This window comes from Echiichthys vipera, assembly GCF_963691815.1.
Source record: "Echiichthys vipera genome assembly, chromosome: 18".
NCBI lineage: Eukaryota > Metazoa > Chordata > Actinopteri > Perciformes > Trachinidae > Echiichthys > Echiichthys vipera.
The window spans coordinates 4,919,112-4,939,532 of NC_139843.1; the positions used below are offsets into that span (position 1 = coordinate 4,919,112).

At 44.4% G+C, this 20,421-nt stretch overlaps 1 protein-coding gene across 1 annotated transcript; it reads right to left on the reverse strand.

Moving 5' to 3' along the window:
- Positions 1-12,680: 12,680 nt before the first annotated feature.
- On the reverse strand, positions 12,681-18,552 carry sost (sclerostin). The gene is made up of 2 exons (XM_083932486.1): positions 18,096-18,552; positions 12,681-14,695 (listed from the first exon to the last, which is right to left on the reverse strand). Exons 1-2 carry the CDS (start codon positions 18,385-18,387, stop codon positions 14,298-14,300), a joined length of 690 nt encoding a protein of 229 aa, XP_083788612.1. The 5' UTR covers positions 18,388-18,552; the 3' UTR covers positions 12,681-14,297.
- Between the last annotated feature and the right edge of the window lie 1,869 nt (positions 18,553-20,421).

Below are 20,421 nucleotides of genomic sequence, written 5' to 3' on the forward strand. Positions count from 1 at the left end.
TATAAGGACTAATGCAGCCCTTACAGGTAATAAGGGGTGCATTATAAGATGGTTGACTAACACAAAGATTTTAATACATGGTGTCAAAAATGGTAGAACTGAACCTTTATCAAAGATATTTTGATTTCATCGGATAAACGACTTGACTGTCGGACTTGCTGTAAAAAGTAATTCCACATTGACGTTCAACTGCTAAAAGCTGTCACTTTGCATTCGGCGCACCACAGAGTTCAAAGAGCCCCAGGTGCTGATTTCAGATCATTTTGAACACCAAAGTCATATCAGCTGTAGCGCAATCATCCATCATTATCATTCTCAGATGCAATGAGTGTCACTTAAAAATGAAGACTGTCAAATATCCTGCGTGCAAACAATTATTTCGGCTCCTGTGAACAATTTAAAGCTGCGCTGAACTTTCACTGTATCTCACATCCTACATCAACGCCCGAGTGGCTCTCTATGAGGACGTACGCGCCTCCATTTCTCCTATATCAGCAGACTTATGTGCCCGAGATTTGCACTAAAACTTTAAATGAAAAACCTGTTGACACGTCCGCGGGGAGGACAGGAGAGCATGTGAGTCTGCAGCTCTCTCTTCGGCTCAGCTGGCCCAATAGCTAACGGGCTGCCATGAGGTGTTTAATGGCCGCGTGAAGTTCCCACAGGGGGACGGCTGCTGGGAACATGGATGAATCTGCCCCCCCCTCGCTCCCTCCTGCTCCACAAACACAGCTTCAGCCCAGTGATGGATGAAACAGGCCGGAGCCTACCTCGGCCTTATTTATGGGAGCAGAAGGCGCTCTCTCCGCATCTGTCCGCGCGCGGCGCAGTGAATGCCATTACATGGTGGGGGGAAGAGAAAAAAAAAAAAAAAAAGGAAGACATCTGACATTGAAATGAACTACACGCTTGTTGCAGTTGTTGTGGAGATGGGACGTGATTGCAGTTTGTAATATGGACATTCCAGAGGTGGAAGTGAGGCAGACCACCAGATCCTATCCTGAGCTGGTCTGCTGTTCCAATCACGTTCATCATGGACCACGAGCTGCTGATCCCGGGCCCCCGGAAAGGTTGGAAAAAGTGGCACTGAGTGCTGATAGGAGAGGGTCAGCGTGCTGGGTGGGAGCGCCAGCGTAAAAAAATAAAGTGTCAGCAAAGTGTGTGGAGCAATTTACACCCACATAAGGTGTCAGATTTGTTCTCACTTACTGGAAATACTCAGAGCGTGCGGGGGGGGGCAAAGCATGACGGGAATTACAACTGAGTCCTTTGCCGTTTCTAGAACTTTGCTGACGATTTTGGCGTTCTTACTGACAGAAGTCCCTGAATCTCTTCATCTCCAGAGACATTTTCGTTGGCGTCTTCGTGCAAATCACCCTTCTTCACCCTCTGATGCTTGTATTCTTCTGGTTTCGCGCCCTCCGCATGATAGAAAAGTCATCAATGAGCTGCTCTATTCAAACCTCGGCTCCATCGGACATCACACAGACTTTTTACCAGGCCAGGTATAAAGTCCATTTGATGATAGGATTGATTCCTATCACATGATTCAAACGTCTGCATTCTCACATACAGCTCCTCCGGGTAATGTCTACGTAGGTTCAGGGTTGCGGTGCATGTGTGAGAGGGTGTCCATACGCTGAGAGGTGTCCACATACATGGTCCTGGGTGGGCCGTCTGTGCCTCTAATTGTGACCTGAGCCATTTCACACCTGCAGTCATGCCACAGAGCCTGATGGGGGGTCTGGACGGTTGGCTGCAACGAGGCTTTACAAGAGGGGCTGCATTTTTTTTTATTTTTTTTTACGCTATTAAGTGGCTCTCCACTTCTGCAGTTCTTCCACACGAAAGCAAGTTTTGTTTTTGTTTCTTTTGGTACCAGATTAGCAAGCACTTTAAGTTCATCAAATGTGCTTACATTCGTATAGTTTAAGTTGTCAACCCTTTGATACGTTTTCCATCACCCTCCAGACTGTCTGAAGCAGACACATAACACATCATTTACATCGCAGAGATCGGAGAGAGAACACAGCGTCTGAGCTGGGTGATTAACTGTTGACACAACAGCAATCAGCTTTTATTTATTGTATGCATTTCACGCGCCTTGTTCTCGCCAAGTTGCCGCGAAATGTAATCGATCATGTCGTAAAAACCTAATCCGTATTGATGTAGCCATTTTTCATGAAGGTGTTTGGCCTCGCTGTCTCGGGGGTCGTATTTCATTTGGCGTTGAGCTGTGTTATTCAAATTCGTCTGAGAAAAAATAAACTTGATTTGAGACGTACACGCTTTCCCTCCAAAGTCAACGGTTTTCCTTTAAAGTGCTGTTTACTGGACATTCGGTGATTGAGGCGCCACACACAGAAGCCCGAGATTATGTAATGCATTTAATTATCTATATTCTTCCAGGTCGCTCGTCCGCAAAAAGGGCCCAAAGGCATCTGCTGGGTGAATCAACTCTCTCCACGTCTATTCCTCTGCACCAGAGGTAGAAAACATAATGTTTTGCTCGGCGTTCCTTCCCGCTGGGTCAGATATGCTGAGTAAGACGCTTCGATAACGGCACGAAGCGGACCAAGGCCTCTCCGAGCAACAGTGAAATTCAGGCATGTGAATTCAGCAGAACAAAACCAGGGACAGTGGAAAAAGGAAATTGTTGCCCTCAGTGTTTTTGTTAAAGTGATAGCAGCACTGCATTTGAGACATTGTGCAGGGCTGCGAGTTATATTAAATATCCTCATCATTATCACTGTTTTTGAGTCCTGTCCCAGACTTTCACTGATCTCTGTGAGAATGTGAAGACGATGCCTAACGTCTAAAATGGAAAAGTTCTCCCCAGATAGACAGACGGCAGACTGTGAGTCATAAAAGAGAGAGAGACTTTCTCATGGAAGCGTTTTATGAACAATTAGCTGTTGCTGTCATAACGTTATTAATCCTGCCCACGCCCCAGTATCACACTACTCTGCTCTCACACCACACATTTCCCTGAGCACAGTGAACACGCCATTTGATAGTCATGCCCAGCTATCAATAATTTTGCACAAATTTGATTTTTTTTCTAAGGAAAATATTACTTTATAATGACATAAGGGTTGACGGGTCCTCCCAGAATCATCTGTTTCACTGAATACACACACACATTATTTTTGACAACATAGAAATGATGTACTTTCAGGAACCTCCTCTTTGCAACTTGGGTCAAGACCGGGACACGTACAGTTCCAGAGGCTCTTTGACATCTGATAAGGACTGGAGAGCTGAATTGATCCCGATCTTAAACTCTCCTAAGCTGGGGAGATTGTGGAGATATCTGCCTCTGCCTCTCCTTGGTCGTGCACCCACGGCCACATAGGAAGCAATTTCCTCTGCACTCGGAGCTGATTGCATTGAGCTGGTCCGAACGGGTCAGAATAAAGCAAAAATAATCAGCAGCGGGCCTCACAGATGAAACAGCTTCCATGTGGAGAGAAAAAACCCTGAATTCACTGGCTGTTTATATCTGTGTGTGTATTAGAGGGGAATGATGGAGTTCAGGGTGAAAGATGCAGCGCCGGTGCCCTAGAATAACCTCCTCAGCTGAGGAACTATGACATAAACATACAAACAAGCACAAAGGCACCGGCCTGTCTGTGGAAGTAGCCATGAACCCTTGGGGAAAAAACTCCAGTTTGTTGTTCTGGCAAGAAGAACACGGCACTGTTTACTTCTCAGTGCTGCATAGTCTATTTTGCAATGCTAGTGAACCGAGCATAGTGTCTGTGGTTTTTAGAAGATACACTGGATATGCTATCCTCCTCGAGGGAGGGCAGAGCCACGAGCTAAGGTAGCTGCTGAGCACAACTAGGGCTGTCAAAATTAGTTAAAAATGACATTTGAATATCTCTCTTTATTTATTTTTGGACATTATAGCCATGTAAAGGGTGATTTATTTCAACATAAACAGGTATTTTAAAAGATCTACATGGCTACAAGTTACAATTTAAACACATTAAAAACTAGACTTCTCTCCCTCTCCTCCTCTAGAAGAAGAGACTATCACCAAAGCCACTTGGATGAGAGAAAAGGTTGTGGTTTGGCTTCCAGGACATGAACACCAGTCCCCTGTGTGAGTCCTGTGTTTTGGGACCTATCCACCACCCCGACCTGCCTCTCTACACAATGTTTAGCGCTCTGTTACTACATCACCATATTTCCTTTTTTATCTGGATGTTATTTCAGTAATAAATATGTGGAACTTCATACAAACTGCAGTGCATGACTTTTCCAAGTTGAATTCCCTGCACTTGTTGATGCACTGGGAAACCCTGTGCATAACCCCGCATTACAGTTGCTAAACACGAGGAACGTGCGGTTAATGTTGCGAATTCAAACAATGCGATGGTTTAGGCAAAAAAAACACTTGATTTTTTATTTTTTTCATGTAACTGCAGTGTCAAAGTGCTGCGTCCTCGCTGAAAATCCTGCTACAGACGCTCAAGGGTGCCTTGTATCGACATTCAGTATCGAATGCCAAGGGCCACGACAAAATTCTTCCCTGGGAATGAAAATGGACTGCCAGTAAACTGAGCTTTGCCTCTCAAAATCTCTGTCTTAGTGAACTAAAAGTGCCAAAACGTCAAACGAAAACATCTGTTTTCAAAATTATCTGTATACGTGTAGAAAGGGCCTTAATTCAAACAGGACAGAGATGCTCTTGTCGTCGGTTTGATCATGTCCAGAGAGCTTCGGCATGCTGATATCAGCTGTAATGCGCCGTGAGTGGGAGGGAAGGGAGGGAGAAGGAGGGGACGGATCACAGCATCACTGTGGTTAGCAATAATGACATCAAGAAAAATTGTTTTGATTCACTCACTCTCTTCTTTGTGAGAGGATTCAAAATGTCAGGGGAGGTTTTGATTAGAGACTGACTACTGCCCGTCATAAATCTGTTTCTCATGGGCTGCATAATCCCCAACTTGCCATGTCTACAGTACCACCCACACAAATACTTTGCTCCCGTTTGAAAATCATCCGCAGCAGATTTAAATGTTTCTGTGCGCTCTTAAAGCAAAGGCGAACTTTAACGATCCCCCTTCTCTTTCTATTTTTCACGAATTAACTCGCCTTATTGAAAACATGTTTCGGCTCAAGTGCTTTGGGTGACCACCAGTTTTATGCGCCTATATTCTGTATGTGAGTGTGTGAGAGAGTTCCCATGTGATGTTGTGTGCATGGGTGTGTGTACATGTACAACACACAGCTAAAATTGAAGAGACAACTCTGTCCATTACTCAATGAATGCATCCGGTCTGCTCAAATGCCATCTGGAGATGACATGATGGATGATAGGAACTCCACAGAATGAGACTTCAGACATGACGAGAAGCAGCAAATGAGGGCACTTCGAAAGCCACTTTGTGCCCCACCCTGAAAGGGAGTGTTGGGCCGGGCTTGTCTAGACCTGGGTCACCGTCTTTGGAAAATGACCAGCTGACAGTGAGGAGTCGAAGTGAGTCAGCTCATTTCTGATGGACTTAAGCAAAGTGACTATGGGGTTTCATTAGGTTTTTGTTATTATTATCTGCACTCGTTCTGTCATCTCCATTCTTGCGCCAACCTGAAGAGGAAATTTCGGCTCGGATATGCGCTGGCGAGTCGACACCGGGAAGCCTGAAATATTAGCTGTTGCGTAAAAGTCGTCGTCAGACAGATTGGGTTCTGGTTCTGAGATGGTATTACCTAAACATCTGAGCTCACCGCAAAAGTCTAACGCCGTGTCTGAAATCTCACACTGCCGCCGAGCTATTACCGGAAATGACGGCCGTATTTCTTCTTCCGTTTTCCGACAACTCTTCTGACTCAGCACATCGCCACAAATACTCGTGATCCTCTTTTTACATTTATAAGGTGAATCTAGCTGTTGTCGCTTCGTTGCGCTGTTGCTCTGCCATTCTCCAGTTTGAATTAAGCCCAGCCTCTTCCACTACGCAGACAAAATGGCGGCGATTGAGGGCGTTGAGTGTTCATCGATCCACACTCGACGGTTTGGCCGTTTTTGAGTGTGCAACCGGGTAAACGCAGTACACTTCATTTTACAGACTTCCGGCGTGAACGCACTTCCATCCTCAAAAAAGCCAGTTTGACGGTGGAAGTGCGTGATTTGGGACACAGCATAACGTTTGCAGGAAATCACGTTTGTTTGGCAGCTTAAAAAATGGAAATTAAATAAAAAACGAAGCGAGAAGAGTGTCTTAATGTTAAAAGGCTGGATTTTTAGATATCAACGTTTCTAAATGCCAATGGGACGCTGAGTGAAGGAAAGGCCTCTCTCCCTGTATTGGCAGAAGGAAATACATTTGCTGTATAACCTCAGGATTTGCAGTTTCACTGTTGTATGTATGCTACACAACATAACAGTTTACAACCCGTCAAACAGACGCCTTAATTGCTTTTGTGTGTGGAGGAATTGACCTTGCTTATGTCAGCTTTCCTTGAGCCGTCAGTTCCATTGACCTCAGGATAATTACCGAGTGACAGGTTGTGTAAACTCTCGATACTACACGTGTTAGATTGGCCTTCACATGCCCCCCTCAGGCACACATAAAATAGCACACACACACACACACACACACACCACAACGAGTACAGCACTTACACCAATCTACGTCTCTTTATGGGTCTGGAAAAGTTTGGAAGATGACGCTGTAACTTTTGCAGAATTACCAAACAAACCCACAAGCAAAACACACAAGTTGTTCAGCCCTTCTGAAACATCGCACACGCTCCTGCGAGAAAAGTCCATAAGGTGGCCATTAAGGAAGGAAATGCATTCTGCCTCCACAACCTTGGGGCTCACTGTGGTTGTTTAGGATTGTTTGTTGACAGCTCTGTTTCCTATCCTCTGCACGTCCTGTTGTCCCGAGCACACATATGGTTGGCTCGCCTCACTACGTGCCTGGCCTCGCCTGAGAGACTGAGGCTTACATGGCTCAGTGGAAGCCCCTGACCCATGTGGTGCTACTGTCCATCTCTGGAAAAGTGTCACCTACTTCTGGAGTCTGTTTCATCATTCTCAGATTCGCCCAGGACGGTGTACAACAACATGAATCATTTACCAAGATGCGTTCTGGACGCTGAAGTCAACCTGTTTCGTCTCGCTTTCCCTGCTGAGCATTACTCTCAGTCTGCAGGAAACACTATCCACCTTTCAAAGCCGTTGCGTCGTTTGAGCAACACAAAATTAGCTGAGCGTTCCTGCGCTCCTCCTTCCTTTAAGGCAGCCAGACATCTCTTCTGTTTTTCATTTGTTTAAAGCTATTAGCGCTCATGACCTGATAAGGGAGTGGTTGAAGGAGCGCAAACATCCGTCTCCGACTTCATCCGTCATCGTCCACATGTGTTTGACTTGAGCAATAATATCCGCTCCTGGAAAAGTTTGACTCTTAAGGGCCCGGACGTGAAGCTTCGGGGGTGTATGGAGGCATTTATGTAATCCTTGACGAAGGTCTGAAAATGATGTGCTCTCGTACGTTCGGTAAATATATTCCATCTCAATAAACGTCTTGGACAAATGACAACATTGTTAAGCAATTCAACAGCGCAGGCAGAAACACAACACTTTAAAGACTTTTATAAGGGATTAGTTTTTGGCATGTGAGAGAAAGCGCTTCACATGCTATGAATGTCACCTCAAGTCAGTTTCCACTGGTGGTTTTTCGAAGTCAACAGAAGAGACTCGCTTGCTTTTGTAGGACGGATACCACAAGCAAAAACACACATCAGTCAAGGACCTCTCTATTTGCAGATGATATACAGTCTATTTTATTTGACTGTCTCTTGTGCATTTGGCAGAACATCAGTAAGGTCTGTGTTGACAGTGTCTGAGCCGTTCAAGGGGCTGCCTTTTAGACAACTTTCTGGCTGGTGTGCTGAACAATAAGCTTGCACTGCACACAAAGCTGAAATCAGATATTTCACCGATCCATTAAGAAGAGTTCAAAGGAGGAAACAGAGACATGTCCATTTTTGAGCAACATTTACTCCACGTAGGTCCTTTTTCTTCAGGAGAGGTAAAACTAAGATGTGACCAGATGGATTCTCATGGCACCGAGAGCAGGATAGAGCTTTGTTGGGAAAGAGTGACTTTATATATCTTTTTATTTAGTTTATTCACACGTTATTAAAACAACAATGAGGCTTTATACAAGGTTAAACATTCTGCACGGGAGGTGAGAAGCCAAGAAAAGGCTTGTAAAGATACCACCCCTGCTAAGTAACACTAGTTACACTAAGCAGCAGTGAAAATTAGAAGAATGAGAATAATAAAATAGGGTTCAAATGTACAAAATAGACAATTAGATCTTAAAAGTCTCGGTGTGCAGATCTTCGTTTTTCCTTTATTCTGAAAAAGACAACATTCCTACTTAACTGTTCACTTCCTGGAAAGGTTGGCATATCTGCACATATATCCATAAACCTGTTAATCCAAGTCTTTCATAATGTTTAAAAAGCAGGTATGTTTTTCTTTCCAACCAGACATTAACTTCCGAGCCTTGACAACTGTTGGCTAGTTTGTTCGTGTCCAATGCACAGAGCTAACCGTAAACACGCAAGAGGCCGTAAACTGCTGCAAACTGCCAAATCTCATGAGAAAGTATATTAATAACACGTCACCAAGCCCACACCACAGTGATTTCCTGGTTGACCCATTCCAGATGTGCCAAGAATGTCAGTTCCCCGAGTGTCCACTAGGGGCAGGTTTCATAATAGAGCAGTTTCTCATTGACCCCCATGTTAAACAGGCCGTTTTCACAGCATCATTAAACCTGTTTAAGGCCTGGGACAATGAAACATCCTAGTCTGTATGTTAAGGTCATATCTCCATGACAACACTGAGGGGGCTGCTTTTTTTGTACCAGGCTAGTTTTTATTTTATTGGAGGTTAAAGTTTATGAATAATTAGGGGCGTGGCCTCTTTGAGTGACAGCTAGCCTCTGGCCCTCACTTCTCCTCGGAGTTAAACGTCAGCCAGATGGACGTATCTCCCTCCCCACAACGTCACATACATGCCCTTTTTTGGTAAAAGGAAATGAGGCAGAGTCAAAGTCTGACAAGATGGCGACTCCCATAGGCGAGGACGATTGGATCAAGTTGAGAGAACAGACCTCGGCGGAGTGGCTATGTTTTATAGACAGTCTATTCACGTCACGCATTTCAGTCGCCCCTAGCGTTCCCAAGTGGTACTGTTAGTGCCGCTGTCGCAAAGACAACCAGAAAGGTAACACTTCCTGTTTTTCCTGAGAGCTAATTTTACCAACAACACAATATGCACTGCATTTGTTCACAACCAAACTGCACAAACGGGAGACGGTGATAACGTATTTTCTGCCGATGATTTTCATATGAACAAGTAGCTTGATCCAGTAAGTCACTGGATCCATCAGTTACTTCATGCTGTTAGCAACATGGATACCGCTAACAGCCTAGCTACTGTCCAAAGCAAGAAACAACTGTGATAGTAGTAATAATAAAGTTGTCAGGCTGTGTTACTTCCCGGTCTAGTCTAGTCGAAAGAATGTTTTTTATTACTCTTCGTCCGTCCGTGGTCTTATTTTCTTTTACTCTGTTCTTCTTTTCCACCATTCACGCTACCTGATGATAGCTACTGTATGATGTTTTGTTGAGTTGTAAGCTGTTTTGTTGACTTGCCTCTTAGCAAAAGGCGCCCCTGGAATGTTATATGTGCAGGGCTTTTATTGTGAAAGATAAGAATGCATGTTTGCCTTCTTGGTTCAGACTAAGAAGCCTCCATGTTATTATCTTATTACCTTCATGAGTACAGGCACAACTCAAGCTCTTTCCTCTTCCTTTGGTGCCTTAAAGCGAGTTGTAATTTTGCCGGGAGTTCGTACCCGGTGGCTGACAGTGAACGCCAGGCTTATAGAGAATTACATTTCGCAATGCACATTCACTTCATAATTAAAGTTAAAACAGAAACCTTATGTTGTGATAATCTCGTGATAATTGTGAAATTGATTTGAAGGATGAGGTTCACGGAGTTTGACTGAAGGTCTGTTCTGGATGAAACCCAGTGAAATTCTTTTCCTCCAATGCAATCCTAAGAAATTTGTTCTCCCACATTTGGACGCCAGTTATCATTTATTGTGGTCAGTATGTCAGTTCTATAAATATTCCTTATAGGGGCCATGAGTCAAGCGGGGACTGTTTGTGAGCTCTTGGCGTTGTGTGTACAATAATCGAGTCCGGTTTCTTACGCTCTAACAGAGCAGTGGTCCTCGGGGACTTCTGCACCTGGTATTCAAAACTTCATCGATGACACTTACACCGGGGCCTGTGCAAAGTGTCGTAGACTTGTTACATTTGGTGGGAATAGATCATGCCTGACTCCTTGTGCACCTCCCCGGGTCTGCGAGGGTCACCTGCAGGTCGCCGTGTGTGCACACAGTAACACGGGGCAGATGCTTTGTCAGCATCGATATATTAAGGTACCGTTCACGTACTGCTCTTAAGTATGTGTTCATGACTTTCTTGGGAAACTTCTTCCATGCTAGTTGCCTGAGTAAAAGCATGGCATGTCTGTTCTCTCGTGGAAACCAGGGCTTGAAAATGACATAATGACTGCACATTATGGATGATGTAGTGAAATCTAATACCTACTGTTCTCCACTGGCACGGCAAAAGACGAGCCACAGTTGCCACAGTGATTTTCTGTTTTTGTGTTTACACCAAAGTTTATTTGGTGCTCTACGGGGGCTCCTGTCCCGGTAATTAAGGCTAAAATTTGCAGATAAAACTCTGCATAAACACCTCATTTAGTCTGGTATACTCTGTGTGTGTGCATGCATTGCATAACCCGTGTTTGACGGAGAGTCCAGAGCTTCGGTGAGCGCTGTCTGGTACAGTGCTGCTGGCAAGTGCGCTCCAGAAATGACAAGCATCCACGGAGCGCTGGAGTAAAGCAGAGAGGGGTGCGTTTCGAACTCTCAAACTCGCCTGAAGACATGAAGGGGGAGAGGATGCTGGATGAAGACGGTGGCTCTTAAACAAAGAAAATGTCGGAGATCTCAAGAGTGAAGGTTTCTCTTCTGCAAAGCTGTGCAGACACCTCAAATCTCTACTTCCTAACTGCCTGAATCCCTTTGCCGACATCCCAATAATGCACCTACAAATAAAGTCCCATATTTATCATTTATAAGCACTAAATGAACATTCAACGAGGGGGTTATAACACACTACAATGTAGTGTCAAAGTGTCTATTAATGGCTAACAGTTATAACTTCTCATATAAATATATTTTATGTTAGTACACACCAGCTCTTACTCGAGTTAAGTGATAAAAGAAATACTCAGATCTTTAATTTAAGGTGAAATATAGTTAAAAGTATAGTTACTAAAGTAAGTAAAAACATATTAGCATTAAGCTATACTTAAAAATACCAATTAATGTACATTTTACCATTGCATTATAATTATTTATGCATTAAGTGTCGATCACTTTAATGTTGGAGCTCCTTTTAATTACTTTATAAACTGCCGGCTATCTTAACCTTTAATATTCTATTATAATTTATTATATTTAAAATTATAATCTGAATCTGCAAAGTAACTAAAGCTGTCAACAAAAACGTAGAACAGTAAAAGTTACAAAATGTAGTGGAGTCGTAGTATAAAGTAACATTAGTTAAGTTAAATATTAAAAACATTAATAAACACATTTTAAAAGTACATTATAGTGTTTTATAATAAGTTATTTAATGTTTATCCACTGATTATAAATGCTACATGTGCGTTAAAGTAAAGTGTTCCAGACAGGTTGGGCGATGTATCACGATACAGCATGTTTTCTGGTAACTCATAATAAATAGTTTATTTGAAATAACACACGGTAAAGCCTGTATTCGTATCCTCTAGAGCTGCAACGATGAATCAATTTATTGTCGACTATTAAATTAATCGCCAACTCTTTTGATATTCGACTTCTTGCTTTGAATCATTATTTAGGTAAAATAAAATCTTCATTCTTAAATGTGAATATTTTGTTTTTCTTCCTCTGTGACAGTAAACTGAACCGCTTTGAGTTGTGGACAAAAGCCATTTTCAGACGTCAGCTTGGGCTTTGGGAAACACCAACAAACATTTCTCACCATTTTCGGACACATTATCGACCAAACAACGAACCGATAATAATAGTTATGGAGCCCTGGTAAACTCCTGTATGAATTAAAAATACTTTACAATGAAAAGTTCTGAGGTTTTTCACATTTTTAAGAACTTAAATGCAAAATTAAGTATTGTCAAAACTGCTTAAATATTGCTGTAATGCAGGTTTTTGACATTGCGATAGAAACGATACAGAAAAATATTTAAACGATACAAATTTCATCATTTTGACGATATACATCTTCCTTATATGAGGGGCTTCATCTCAATATAAGATATGTGATCACGTGTGTAATCACCGGTTATGTAATTCACATCCAACCGAGTGTAAAGTTACAGTTTGACATTGTCAGTCATTGTGGTTATTGTCGATTTAGACGACGATATCGTGCATCACAGAATCTAAATATGATCTTTTTCCCCCTCCTTCATATCAATTCCACTGAAAGATGATCAATAATTTCGACCAAACATTAAAATAATAACAAATAAGCCAGCTCTTTCAAATATATCTGCCTTTACTTTATTCATGTTCTGTACAGTATTTCATTTCCAAAGTCTCTATCATACTATATGACAACGATGGCTATCATTTACTACAAAAAGGTTGCATAAATAATTTAAATGTGGAAATAAAAAATAAATATGCAGTTCATTCTTTATAACGGTCCTTCTTTTTTTAGTGTGTCTGTAGAAAAACAGCCCTCACGCCCTCTTTAGTGACGGGACCACGCAGGTATGATATGTACAATCACAGCTCTCAGCTCGCACGACCAACCCCCTTCCAGTTGCCATTTCGAAACAATACAATCAGGAAAAGAAGCAAACGTTGTCAGTACAGTTTAGAGAGAAACAAAAATAAAAAAAATGTAAAAAAATCAGGAAGCAATATGAGCGGACAATATGCGGAAACGCTGTGAATATTCTTCGTGAACACCCATCGCTGAGGAAGGAGGTTGTGTCGTCTGCGGTGACACACTGGGGCCAGATTTTATCAGAGGACACAATGATACATTTCATTGTGTTATTTGTATTCCTATCTTTCCTGTTTGAGCTATTTACAGAGTGGGAGCGGAGGTGTCCTCGAACGCAGCGGCTGGATTTTGGCCGCTGGACGGTCGATCGCTGCTCTATTTGGCTCGTTGCAAAAAAAAGAAAGATTGCGGGTGTGGGCGTGCTGGAGAACGCTCTGCCCTTAGGTAACGCTCAATTTTCTGATGCCTCCTACACACATGTGTGCTTCTCTATTTTTTTTCTCCTGTGTGATTCCAGCAAACAGGAACTGGCCAGAGGAGGAAATGGCTTTTTTATGACTCAAATAACACAGGAATGAGCTCATTTAGTAATTAAGAGGAGTCGCAGGAACGCTAGGATCTGCTTTCTCCCCGACTCGACTGTCCTGAATCTTTGCGTCTTAAGTCGTGGGAACTTCTGTGACTGACGGGCCTGGTGAAGGGCCGCTGCAGCGCGGAGAGTGCCGTGGGGCTGCCCTGATGAGTGAGGCCTTTCAGAGAGCTGCCTGGACCGGCGTACAGGCCAGGGCCTCTCAGAACCTGTCAACATCCCACCGTCAGAGCCCCCAGAGCTGCCACCATCCCCTCCACACACACACACATACATACATACACACTTGCACACATGCACAGCCAAAAAGGAGATGGATTACAACCACTCTGGAACGCAGATACACCTTTTCAGCTTTAAAAAACGAGGCCGCGGTTGCGGTGAAGCTCTGCATCCGCTGGATGTTTGTACAGATGGGCTCGAGGCCTCGGGGAGGACTTCTCATTAAATGAAATCTGTTTGAGTGGAGGACAGAAACCAAAAAGCCCAGGGAGGTTTAGGGAGCTGCTGGGGTGATCGGATACTCGTTTCGTATGGTCCAACATGGTGCTACATCTCCTGACCGGTCACAGTTGCGGCACTGACTCATTCATGTCATGCAAATAAGCAGCAGAGTTCACAAATATGCTGAAAAATAAAAGGCTGATGACTTTAAACCAGCCCAGCAGTTAGCTTATGAATTTGCTCTCTCTGAAATTTCTTTTGCATCTCCTCAGTATTTTGAAGGAGATATGTTGTTTGGTGTGTGTAACGTGTGTGTGTGTGAGTGTGTGAGTGTCCTTTGGATGCATCAGTACGAGTTGCCCATCAGTGTCGGCGTGTTGTTCTTGCTCCGACTGTGCTTCTTGTTGCGCTGCGTCTTCGGGACTTCCTTGGGCTCCGATTGGTTGTGGTGGGGCCTGAAGCGCTTGCACTTGCAGGAGGTGACCACGCGGATTTTGTAAGTCCGAGTGTTGCCGTTGGGACAGTGCAGCTGGACCCGCCTCGTCCGGGAGTGGGCCGGGATGCAGCGGTAGTCTGAAGCGCTGCCCCTCCACCACTTGCCGCGGCCGATGGAGTTGGGCATGAGGTGTGCGGGCATGCACTGGCCCGAACACACCAGCTCCTTCACAGGCTTGGCGCTGCGGCAAGAGCCGTCGGTGATGTAACGGGTGGAGCGCAGCTCCCGACAGCTCAGCTCTGAGGCACCTGGGTTGAAAGAGAGGGATATCACGGTTACATTCATGGCTTCAGACCAACACAAACACTTTGAAGTGCCGCATGCTGAAATGGACATTCTGCAGGTTAACTGCCTCAGTGCTGCAGCTGCATCCGATTGCAATATAGTAATATCTCAGATCTTGTTTGTGTCAACATGGACTCACCAATTGTGTAAGAAAAACAATGCCCACTGCCAATGTTATCAGTTATCACCACCATAGATATGAGGTGGACTGACCCCACTCTACCTCCCAGTTGGCTCGGTAGGACAGAGCAACAGTTGGACCGCCTCAATCTAAGATGATGTAGTAATAAAGAGAAAAAGTCTGCGTAAAGCTGGTTTCACACCCTGCGCAGCAACTACCCCGAAAGCCATCTACCTTCAAGCGCGGACGAGCAAATTCTGTACTTGCTCATGTGGGCAGCAATTGCTTCATACTCTTTGCCGCCGTGATCAAAACTGCTTCCCCCCTGCCTCGTGAGCTACCATGTGGCGGTGTGAAAGCCCCTTAAGGAGGAAGATTGGGGTCGTGGTCGGTTCAAACTAAACACGACACTTTCACCTGAGAGGTGAAACCAAAACTCAACATCTTACGTTACCGCCATAGCTAACGCGTCACATGTAAATTATGTGACAAAATGTTATTTTAACCCACAATCTTTTCGTAAACCAAAAGAAACGTTTGAATTCACAACGTTAAAAAGTGACACCAAAGGGGTCCTGACCTCGCTAACTGCGACTGTAACAGCGTGAACAGATAACGACCTTCTGACCCTGAAAGGCTTCTTCAAACCCATAACTACGAGGCTGATAACACACAGTTGATGGTGCGATAACACTCGAAACGGGTGAATACAACACGAGACGGATAAAAAGTGAGCAGCAGGCAGTCGCATTTGATTTCAATCATCACGAGACACAAAAGTGCAGCCGAATAATGCACTCTCACAAATTCAACTTCATGCAACAATTTGTACGTTGAGAGTCAAGATCGGGGAGATCATATCGGAGTTTCTGAATTTGATTCATGGTCCGATCATTAACTGACAACGAGGCCTGACAGAGAGATCCAGCTGGCAGCAATCAGCTGATAGCAAATCCAGACCAGAGGGCCATTAAACAGCTCAATCAAATCTAATGGAGGTTTGTGCTGGAAGAAAAAAGCTGGCATACAGCACACGGGCCCTCAGGAAACGTATGCGGTGATGGAGGAGTAAATAGCTGTCTGGTTATTTTAAAGCAACTGTACAGTTTTGAACAAACTGGACATCTGCCAGACTGATTTGAGACAACGCACTCAGTAATCCCATGTTTCAGCCGCAGCTTTTTAACAGCCGTACGCTTGAGTTATTGCCCCGCGGTTGTTTTACTTTACAGGCAGTGTGTAAAAAAGGGGCAGAGGAGCCGTCGGTTCAGAAATGATACGCTCACAATGGGATCTGTTTTCCTCTGTGGCTTTTCTTTGCAAAAAACAACTGAACAAAGGATTTATGTGAGGTGACTTCCTTTTTTTTCTTCTCCCCACGAGAACCTGATCCAGTGTTATTCTGTGGCCGGCGCTGTAGGGACCACAGCGGTACACAATGCCTACATGCACTGGGCAGCGGTTTTTGCACCAATTACCACCGTGTCCCTGAAAGCAGGGTTGTCTTGTTCAGTGGGTTAACCCGATCTGGTTGTGCCTTTTCCCCCTACATTTCCTGTCCCCCTCTCCACGGTCAGCCTGAAAAAATCATTACTAATGATGGTGGCCCGCACACTAGACTACTGTACAGTTGCTCGGGCTGGTTCTTCCACCCCTGGCGGTGAGAGACGAGCCCTGGGAGAGGACTGGAGGGAGGCCAGGCGGTGTCGAAGCCTCTGCTGTGACCCCACAGGGACCACGGGCAGGACGTCCTGAGCTGGGAGATGGATGAAGGAAATAATCCGGGGGATTTCTGTCTCCCAGTGTGAACTTCAACACACATGCTGCTCATCCAAATAAAAACAAAAGGGATAAGCTTTTTTCCACCCCGGTTCTTTTGAGGACAATAATGAAATTAGCGTGATCTCGTTAAACGTGCGGATTTGTGGTAATATCCTCCGCGGACTGAAATCAGTCACACTAACAGATTTGGACTGGCTAATCCCTCCTTTGTCAGCCGTTGTTCTTCTAATCTAACCAATCGTCCTCTCCTCCGTGAGTGCCTGTGATTAAATCTGCGAGAGCATTTCACCACCCATCTTGAAACCATGAGCGGGAGATTGCTCTACGCGCACCGCTCGATCAGAACGTACAACCTTTACTGGCCACAGGTGGGAATCATTCTCAAAAAGGCAGTGTTGCATTTAAAAAGCAATTTCTCGAGAAAGAAAAAAGGCCCCCAAGAACAAACTGAAAGGGTTTTTGGGAGACATGTTGTTGCAATCAAATGGTCATGGCGTAAGTAGAGCTTGACTAATAGCATAAAGAGAGAAGGAAACAACCTGGAAGACAACGTGAAATGTCTCTCTGAATGCTCCACTTGAGATTGTGTGGAGGAAGAAACCACAAGAATGCGTGTGCGCCGCTCTCGCCACCCTCAACTCTGGCAGCGGATTAAGCAAGAAAACACTCTTCCCACTGAGACGAGCTGCTCGTGATCACAGTCAGTGCAAGAATGGAGTCGACCGAACAGGGCAGGTTGTCTCTGCGCGTTTTTTTAAAGTCAGATCCACTGATTTGAACGGCTTATTTCACTTATCCACTGATTCTACGACAAGATTCAATTCTTAAAATGTCAAAAAGAGATCAATTAAGTCCAGTGAATCCATTCAGTGCTTTAGGACAAGACCAAAAAATGATTATCTTGGGAGTTTTCTTATATTTTTCAGGCATTAAAAAAATATACACATAAACACACATTTGTGTAGTCGGAGCGCACAACACTGAACTCTATAATAACTGAAAAAGAAAATATATTCAAATAAGTTTATAGTTATTTTCTCCACATAAAAAGATAAGATGAGATATGTGTTGTCATGGAGATATGACCTATTATATCTGAAAAAGGAAATATATATTTCCTGTTTTAAGAAAAATAAGTTTATAGTTATTTTCTTAACATAAAAAGATATTTTGGGCGCACTTCATATTCAAATTGGTTTCACTTTTTAGACCTGAACTGACACGTTATAGGTTGTAAATACAGAACATAATATATAATAATGCTTATTGTTCATTTAATCCCTTTTATGCACCAGGTCTCAAATCAATTGTTTTCCAGCTCAGTAATTTCCTTTATCACACTTGTTAGGCTTTACTTTATTTCTAATAATGATGATAATAATAATAATAATAATAACATTTCATTTCATGTGACCCAGTGACGCTCCCACACCTATCATTTATTTAAAAGTGGTACTTACTGTAGACGACTGTGTTTGCGCCCCTTCCTCCGTTCTTCGGCCTGTTGTTCATAGTGTTGCTGCTGTTGCTGTTGTTGTTATTGTTGTTGTTGTTGTTGTTGTGGTTGCCGCCGCCGTTGGGCGCGTGCAGTATCTCCTCCTGATGTGTCCGAGTGTTGTCTCTGAACTCCGGTAAAATCTCCGTGCCATCATTTTTGAGTACCTTCCATCCCTTGACGGCGGCGCAGCATCCCTGCAGCAGCAGCAGCAGGAGCGCCGAGCTGGAGACGAGCAGCGCCACAGACACCTGCATGCTGCCGGACGGTGAGCGGCACGGAGGAGCGCAAGGACGCACGACGACAGGTACCAAAAACACGCGACACCCGAGAGAAAGAGATGGAGGGAAAGAGTGAGAAACACACTGAGAGACGGGGAGAGAGAGAGAGAGAGAGAGAGAGAGATGCCCGCTTCGACAAGTTGGTCAGTTCCACCCTCAATGCACGAGGCGCACGCGGTATTTAAGCATGCGCAAGTTGCGTCAAAGCAACAATTAAGCGTTTACACGAAGTGGGAGGGTCCGACCTGAGAGAGAGATTCATTGAGAAACTGACGGAGGAGGAGGAGGAGGAAGAAGAGAGGAGAGGAAGAAGAGGATAAAATAGAGAGGAAGAGGAGCTGGAGGAGAGGAGAGGAGGAGGAGGAGACAATAGAGGAAAAGGAGTTGAAGAGGAGAAAATAGAAAGGAAGAGGAGGACAGGGAGTGGAGAGGAGGAGGAAAGGGAGAAATAGAGAGGAATAGGAGCAGGAGGGGAGGAGGAGAAGAGGAGACAGAGCAAAAGGAGAAGAAGAAGAGGAAAAAATAGAAAGGAAGAGAAGGAGAGGAAGTGGAGAGGAGGAGGAAAGGGGGAAATAGAGAGGAAGAGGAGTAGAAGGGGGGAGGAGGAGAAGAGGAGACAATAGAGAGGAAAATGAGGAGGAGAAAAGGGGGAATAGAGAGGAAGAGGAGGAGGAAGAAGATGAGAAAGAAGAGGAGGAAGAGAGTAAAAATGAGAAGAAGAGGAGAAAATAGGGAGCAAGGGGGAGGAGGAAGAAGAGGAGAAAATAAAGAGAAAGAGCTGGAGAAGAGGAGATGAAGAGGAGAAAATAGAGAGGAAGAGAAGTAGAGGAGGACGAAGATGAGAAAGAAGAGAAGGAGGAAGAATAGGGGAGGAAGAGGAGAAGGAGAGGAGGAAGAAGATGAGAAAGAAGAGGAAGAGGGGGGAGGAAGAGGAGGAGGAGGAGGAGGAGAAGAGGAGGAAGAATAGAAAGGAATGGAGAGGAAGAGGAGAAAATAGAGAGGAAGAAAAGTAGAGGAAGTAGAGGAGGAGAAAAGAGACGATGAATAGAAAGGAAGAGGAGGAGAGGAAGAGGAGAAAACAAAGGTAAAGAGAACTAGAGGAGGCAGAAGAGGAGGAGGAGAGAAAGAGGAGAAGAGAGAAAGAGAAAAAAGAGAGGAGAGGAAGAGATAAATGGGAGGAGGAAACAGAGGGGAAGGAAGAGGAGGAAGAGAGGAAGAGGAGAAGAGAGGAAGTGAAAAAAGAGAGGAGAGGAAGAGATAAATGGGAGGAGGAAACAGAGGGGAAGGAAGAGGAGGAGGAGAGGAAGAGGAGAAGAGAGGAAGAGGAAAAGAGAAATGGGAGGAGGAAACAGAGAGGGGAAGGAAGAGGAGGAGGAGAGGAAGAGGAGAAGAGAGGAAGAGGAAAAGAGAAATGGGAGGAGGAAACAGAGAGGGGAAGGAAGAGGAGGAGGAATTGAGGAGAGAAGGAAATAGAGAAAAGGGAGGAGGGAGAGGAGAAGAAAAGGCAGTGGGGAAACATGAGAGAGAGAGATAAAGGAGGAGGAGGAGTAAGAGGAAAATAAGATAGTGATGGGAGGAAAGGAGAGGAAGAGAGAGAAAGAGGAGCAGAGCATGAAGAGAGAGGAGAAGAGCGCGGAGGATAAGAAAATAAAAGAGGGGGAACATGAGAGAAGAGGAGACAAGATAGAGGAGAGAGATTAGAGGAGAGGGAGAAGAAAAGGTGAGGAGATTAGAGAGGACAGAGAGGAAGGGGAGGTGAGAGGAGGCGTCTCACTGTGTCCTCCTTTATCTCCTCCTCCTCTTCCTCGAATGAGTCCCGCTGCATTAAGAGTGTGCATTTTGCATTTCAGCGTTTTATTTTGGCGAGTTGGTTTATTTTGGACTGAAGTTGCATCGCACTCGTCATGCACACGACTGCTGAAACACAAGTTAATCGTTCATTCCTCACGTTAATCACCCAGGATTCGAGCTCTGTGATGAGGCGTTCAGGGCCTCAGTTTATCACAGATA